Genomic DNA, 7,802 nt, shown 5'->3' with positions numbered 1-7,802 from the left:
AGGACTTCATCAGTGTCTTTTATGAACAGCTGTAAAAAAAAGCAGTATTGGCCGGAAAGGAGATGGAGTCAAAATTGATGGGTTCCAATAAAAAATGATGAGTTCTAATTTAGCTCTACCAGCTCTACCTGAAGCAGGGAGTTTTGCTCTCTACTACCTGAAGAAGCTTTGGAGCCACTTTGATGTTGGCCGTTATTATTATCGCTCTTTTGAAACAATGTTAGAGTTATTGTGTATAGTAACAGAATGTAATTACAAAAGTTCATGATGTGTCATAAAGCAGTGTGTAATATATAGACACACAAAGACACACAGACCTTATAGACAACCTAAGTACACAGCTGGCCTTGTATCCATCCAGGACTAACATCAGAACCATAAAATGATACTGTTATTCAAACAATACTCTGCTCTTTGAAGTTTATTTCACAGAGTTTAAAGGGGAAACCTCAGTCTAACCTGGGTGGCCATAGGGATAAGCATTTCCAGGACATGTTTCTATTCAGTGTGTGCCTAATCGTACACGAAAGAATAGGATTTTTCAGTGGTAACCATTTAAAATGAGGCTCATGTGATCGGCGTTTGTAGGTGGCGTAATGCAGTCGCTGTAGATGTGACTGAGAGCTAAACTCAGTATTTCTTTTTTCTCTTTGTAAAACCGAAGCTCTCGTCCTGCTTTCCTGGATTCTTCCAGCTCTCTCAGGGCAAGCTGAAGCTCCTGAGATATGATTCCTGGTGTCTCTTCCTCTTTCATTATCCAATCCAGTGCCATGTGACTTCTCATTCGTTCATCTAACGAGTACTGGGAGTAGTAGGCGATTACTTCCTGTGAATAGTGATAATAATTACTATGTACATTAAAAATAACAATAAAAATGTTTAATTAATCTAGATTGTTGTAAATACATACACACACCTCAAGTAAGAGCCAAATTACCTTAAAGGTTAAGGTTTTCATAGTTTGTGAGTGGAGATGGTCAAGATTATTTCCCTACAATGCCAAAACATGTTCGGAAAACGTTTTAACCCCTTAATGACAAAGCCCGTACATGTACAGGCTCAAAATGCATAGTTTTCAATGGGTTTAGGGGCCGCCCATAGATCAGAAATAATTGTTATTAAGTGATTTGATTACAAATAGTTTCTTTTATAAGTCTGGGTATAAAGTGGCATAATTGTAACACTTGTTCCTATATGTTTTATACTTATGTACATCAGAGGTGGCACCTTTTACATTGGTATGAAGCTGCATGGAATGTAATCAACATGTCACTAGAGGACAGGACTGGCCATCTGGCACACATGGCTCCATTAAATGCACAATATCTCAGTAGGCACATGGAGCTTCAATTACCAACGGAGCAACAATTATTCATCCCTTTCAACTCTGACAAACTGTCGCTGACGCACTTCCATTTAACACAGTTTAACAACTTTGTTTCAGTAAAAGAAAGTGTTTTTTTATGACTCTGAATAGATTAAATAAAAAAGGTAGTGCTGCTAGCCCATTTGACATGCATGTTAACTTTAGTGAAGGGATGAAAACATTTACAAAATGTTTTTCCAAGTATAAAACATTTTCATTTTGCTCTTCTTTTCTTGGGCCTTAGCTACCATTTTTGGGTACACAACTGTTTCAAGAAGAAGAAGAAAAAAAAAATTCTGAGACCTTCAAAATCTCATAGAGACCTTTTCAGCCTTTTATTCCTGCAAAATATACAGACGCGCTTATATTTTCAGCTTCAGACTTAACTAAAGAAAATTGAGCGCGGACCTTCTCCAACACATGGTTTGTATAGGAGGTTCTTCCTGTATAACACATGGAATTTATTCCAGATTTTTGTACAGATTAAACACAATGGTAATGCAGTGACTGAAGCACAGAATATGTTGCAAATAAGAATTACTTCATAAAGCCAAAAAGAAAATAAAATGGGGCGCTTAAGATTTAGAGATTAATTAAGTGTGTTTGGCTGCTGGTTGTGAGGATAAAGAGTCAACTGTACAATAAACGTGAGGCCCAGAATGTAACACTGATGAACAGAGCAGATGTCAAAACAAACAGTCTAGCATCAATAAAAAGAGAGAGGTCCTCTCAAATATGCCATTGTAAGGCCGAATAGTGAAATGTAATATTGGCGGGACCCTAGCAGTGTAGCAGATACACGACTAGTGTATTTGATTTACCATTGTTAAATATAAATATTATGACCTGAAGACATGACAATCTCTGATCAAACAGACTACGGGACAGACAATGTTTTTTTTATTTTAATGTTTTGAAAACATCAAGGCAATTCAATTTATTTTTAAGGAGTTTTCCTGGAAATAAATATTTAAAAAAACTAACAAATTCTGTCTGTGTATTTTTTTAACTTTATGTGGATGACAAAAGGGGTGAGCAAGGGCACAAGAAAAGACAAGGGTCAGCTTGTGGAGCCACTTTTAATGCTATCCCTTTCCTTTCAAATAGAGGTCCATGGTTGGAAATCAATTTGCGGCTGGGGGGGGGGTTCAAGCTTATTGATGGTGCCGGTTCCCTTCACAAAACCAAGTAGTGGGCAGAACCAGTAATCTGACTTGGATTTTGATTTTCAGTCCTGGGGCCATATCATATTAAAGAGCCACTGTCAGAAGAAGTGTTGAGGTGGTGTGAAAAAATATGGACATATGTTAAAGGATTTAAAAGTGTGGCATTCTCAGCAGGGAGTGTAAGACTAGAAGAGGAAGTTGGTGTGGGGTAATACACCAGAGTAGATTAACACCACCTGCAATAGATGCAGAGTGTAAAATAAAATAATTCAAGTTGGGCATTGCACATAGAAATGGGCAGACAGTATTAATTATGTGATGTTTTGCAATTTTTTTTGCAGAGAGGGAAATTTAATGAGCTTTGGTTTGTAGACTTACAGCGCTGCAAAAAGTATTTGCCACATTCTTGATTTCTTCTATTTTTGCATATTTGTCACACTTAAACATTTCAGATCACCCAGCTAATTTTAATATTCGAGAAAGATAACCAGAGTAAAAAGGTCTTAAATGATTTCATGTATAAACGGAAAAAAATGTATCCCAACCCTTCCTGGCCCTATGTGAAAGAGATTGCCCCCTTTAACCAAATTTAATTGATAACTGGGTCCAGTTTCACTGGACACACCCTGGCATGATTACTGCCAGCCATGTTGAATCTAAACATCAATTAAATATAACCTGTCCTGCAAAGTGTAGTAGACTAAAAAGTCTCACAAACCAGCACATGATGCAACGATCTAAAGAAATTCAAGAACAGATAAGAAAAAAAACTATTAACAGTCTAGAAGGAGTTACAAAGCCATATCTAAGGCTCTGAGACTCCACAGCAACTGCCATTATCTACAAATGGAGAACCCCTGGAAAAGTTATGAACCTTCCCAGGAGTGGTCAGCCTACCAAAATTCCTCCAAGAGCTCATTAACAACTCATCCAGGAGGTCACTAAGGAACACAGACTTGCAGGTAAAGAACTGTAGGCCTCACTTGCTTTAGTTAAGATCAGTGTTCATAATTCAACAATAAGAAAGAGACTGTGCAAATATGTCATCCATGGGAGGGTTGCAATGTGAAAACCACTAGTGACCAAAAATAACACAAAGGTTTGCCAAAAAACATCTTGAAGACCCCCAAGGCTTTTAACTTGAGTCATTCAAATTAAGAGTAACTCTTGGAACAAAAAGAACTGCTGGGGCTTCTCTATTCTCCTAGTCTGGCCATAGGTTCTACGACACAAACACAACAATTTCTAACACAAGTAATGCTTTTAATTATTCACAATTTAAAGAATATATAGTCACAGGTTTTAGGGTATGTCTCTCCCTGAATTCACTTATGGGAAACCTAGCGTTCAGTTCAGGCCCCTGGAACGCTTTATAGGTCTTTGATTAGGACATGTTCTACGGTGGAAAGACAAATGTCCTTCTGTTCCTTTTATTCTAGAGAGACTAAGTATCAATCTGAGAGATACTTTTAAAATATAAGTATACAATTTATAAAATATAAAACTCTATGGACAATGGACCCAAGTATAAATCTCATTTTCATCTTGAAATATACAATATAAGCATATGTCAAAGGATTTAACAAAGCACAATCTGGTAAAAGTGACAGTCCTAGTAAATCCAACATGCAAGTAAATTTCAAAACAACCACATGCTACCATCCGAAACTTAAATCTCAATGAGTTTTCAAGGTAGAATTTATGAAGATGTTTAGAATGTTGACTTTTACAATATTTGTCATCATTATAGTGCCTTAACAATAGCTTCCTCATACAAATGTATTCAATCCATCATATTCAAACTACAAAGCAGATCTTAGCAAATATAATCAGCGCCACATGGCGTTTAATCACTTTCCAATTTTCCCTAGCTTTTTTTCGGGTCCAAATAAATCCAATTAAATAGGAATATAATCCTTTGTTGATAGTCTAATCCCTTTATGTATGCATTAAAACCAGATACAGTCAATTATGTAACTGTCAGAAAACATTGTGCTGGGTTATTGTGATCATCGTACCCATCTTCCCGTTTCAGCAGAAAATCCAAATATTTTAACCCACACAAGGGATCTGATGTTCAGAACGGAGGTCAAAGTAACTAAAATAGAACATGAATGATTATTTGTGACCTAATCTATCAAGATTATGAGGCAAACACCAAACATATGGCATTATAGATTTTTATTGTAGGCTGGTTGTGGCTCCTGAACACAAAAAAGCACGAACAGGAAAGTCTCAAAGACTAGGAAAATAGGATTATAGTGGCCTTTCTTTGCAAAATTTAGAATGTAAAATTTTCGGTATAGTAGGTTCAGCGTAAAAGTCTTGGGAAATTAAAATAATTAGCTATTCAAATAATTTGATAGTTATATATATAAACAGACAAACAACTAATACACATTTAAAGTGACAGTGTCCGTTGCAGTTGAAACAATAGATATATCTAATTTTAGAAAACTGTAGCTTCTCTAATGTTTTGTTACCTTTTGCTGTGACATTGTAATTCTTTTTCTTTGATACCTTTGCTGTCAATAATAATGATCAATAGGGCAAGCAGAAAAAAATGAGTATAACATGAATAAACAAAAATGAGTATTGCCGACAATAAAGCACAAAGCAATACTTTTGTCTACCTCTACCTATAAATTAAAGAGGGCATAAATAAATAGACCTCTAATGTCTTAAAAGTGCCTGCAACTCCACATTTTATTCTACAAATATTTTGGCACAATAAGATAAAAAGTCATAAAGACTGCAGCTAATAAAGATTGCTTTGGTACTGAGTCACTAGAGCGGAGTAAGACTTCTTACTGTACTGTATTAAGAAAAATTTATTAGAATGGAGTTATTAAATAATGTTTTACAAGGCCTGGATTGAATGTTTTATGCAATTGCTGAATAAATGCTGATCCAGCCATTTTAAAAGCCTGCTAGTTACATTTGGGGGTTACTTTGTGTGGACCAGCAGTATTAGTAAGATGTCCTATTTGTTGTAAAGAGAGTGTATCCAGCAAACATAGACAGACAATGGGTTGATTCCAGTGTAAGGTTTTAAAAGCGATCCTTTCACCACAGCAACCAATTCATGGTCCTGCTTAATGGTTGCCATGGTGACAAGACCATCAGTATCATCTTGTATACATAACCACAACATAAATGATTAATGAATAATCAAGAGTGTTGGGTCAATGTGTAAGGGACTCCCTTATGGTCAAACCATAGGCAGTTTGGTTCTCACCATTGTCTGCCAACATGACTTCATACTTGCCTGTACTGCAACTATCAGGTCAGGTGGGTGCTTAATATTCTTTGTGCATTTGGCAGGGGGTGGTCTGGGATGTAATTTCAGTACTGTTAATGATAGGTGCATGATTTTGTTACAATTTCCCACTAATTTTGAAGCAAACGTGTCCTAGTTCCTAGTATCTAAAAACCTTTTTTATTTTAATTTTATGGTGTTGGGGGTCCCAATATTCTTTGTGTCAAGAGGGGGTTTGGGATATAACTCAGCTCAGTAGTTCCTTCTACCCCACTGGTTAATGTTCATAGCCATACCCCAGGTCAGTGTCCTCCTTCTCCAAGTAGGGGAGCACTGTTTGGCCATGCTCACCCACTAAAGGCTGTCTAGGGTTAGCTTCACCCATAAATATGACTAGCCTCACCCTGCCATGAAGCCAGTCCTCCAAATGATGGAGATCTCTAGATGGCATACCCTGCAAAGCTCCCAGGTATGTTTAGAGCTCCCATGTATAGTTGCCTGGATGCATTTCCCCTTCCAAATGGGACTCAGGAAGGGGTCGCACCATTTGAAGGCTGTCACGCCTGGTGATGGCAGATGTCGGTACAAGTCTAGAGAGTGAACAGAAACAGTGGGCAGTGTGTGAAGCCAAGCACCACTCTATCCACCCAAAGGTCAAAGGCTGCCTAAAGGCCAGACAAATACTATTCTCAGCTCAGCTAATTTTTTACTACCTATTTTTGTACCTCACTCAAATGCCTTTCCTATTGTGCAATTAAAAATAAAATATATTTTGACATTATAATGGCGAAATGCATGTTGTGAAATAATGGTGGTCTATAACAAATAAAGCACTATTCGTGGCTTTATGGAATCCACCGAGATCATACTATTTTGAATTTCCCACAGAACAAGGCAAAGTATGTCTGAGATCAGATATCCTGCAAAGTAGCTGCACATTGCAGTTTGCTTTGCAATAATGATAGGTGATGATTTTTTTCCATTATCTGTTTCAGTAAAAACTGGGCCAAATGTTTAGGTTTGTTTTGTTTGGGTCAATGATTGTATTTTAATCATGACTTTCATACTCAAAGTTAGCATCTGTTTTGAGAACTTACTCTGTATGCAATTCCCTCAAGAGCAACCTCAATTACTGTTTTTCTTTCTTCGCTGGCAAAATAGTGTGTGTGACTAAATTGCACTGGACCAAGGGATGTATTGTTTTAGACTTTTTACAATTAAAATATCATGGTCTGACGCAAGGTACATGTAAGTGGACACTGCATTAACATGCCAGCTGTTACCCATACATATACTTTTGTGTTTGATTCCACAAATATATTTGTTGATAAAATACAAATGTATAGTTTGTTCTTGCTGGAACACTATGCTTCCTCCTCTATAACCATATAAATTATCTGAACAAAACATAGTTTCATTTTTCCTGTTGCTGGCCAGACGATTTAGGAACTTGGTTTGTTATTGGAAATACATATTTTTTTAAAAAAAATCACAGTTGTTCCTCATTAGAATTACAGATCAATAAGCAGATGCATGATGGGTGAGTGTTTATGGGCTGAACGCAAGCGCTGGAGAGTATTGGAATGATCTGTTACCTGACGAGAGCACTTTGTTTCTCGGAGGGCTTTAAGACTTCCATTCCAGTGCAGCAGCTGAAAAACTATCATCAATTCCTGCAATAAAAAACATAAACATACAGCATTATTGATTTAATACACCACTCCATCTTTTTGGAGAAGAATACGCAGGTGGACTACGTGATGTATAAATCAGGATCTCCATTAAGGAAGCATCATAAAACATAACTCAAACTGTTGTTACTGCTATTGTACTTATGTTTTCTATAATGGAGAATTTTAGGAACAAGACAATACGAAGAGAATATGAAGGAATCCCACTTTAGTGATTGTATTCTGCGGGCTATAGGCAGATTTAACCCATTAAGTGGCAGGTTGCTTTAACACCCACAGGATACCATATGTTTGTAAATCCATGTAACAATATTTCTCCT

At 36.8% G+C, this 7,802-nt stretch overlaps 1 protein-coding gene across 1 annotated transcript in view; it reads right to left on the bottom strand.

Moving 5' to 3' along the window:
* Window positions 1–541: 541 nt before the first annotated feature.
* The window catches only part of LOC149303021 (protein limb expression 1 homolog), a 42,105-nt gene continuing 34,844 nt past the window's right edge, over window positions 542–7,802 (bottom strand). Inside the window, exons 5-6 of the mRNA XM_089481745.1 lie at window positions 7,387–7,464; window positions 542–826 (exon numbers count right to left, since the gene is read on the bottom strand). Coding sequence (XP_089337871.1) covers window positions 542–826; window positions 7,387–7,464 — 363 coding nt within the window. The remainder of the gene's footprint in view (window positions 827–7,386; window positions 7,465–7,802) is intronic.

This window comes from Sceloporus occidentalis, unplaced genomic scaffold (assembly GCF_023333645.1).
Source record: "Sceloporus occidentalis isolate IW3139 unplaced genomic scaffold, rSceOcc1.0.p SCAF_16, whole genome shotgun sequence".
NCBI classification, from domain to species: domain Eukaryota; kingdom Metazoa; phylum Chordata; class Lepidosauria; order Squamata; family Phrynosomatidae; genus Sceloporus; species Sceloporus occidentalis.
The sequence above is the reverse complement of the archived record's forward strand: the minus strand, read 5'-3'. Positions and strand labels throughout refer to the sequence as shown.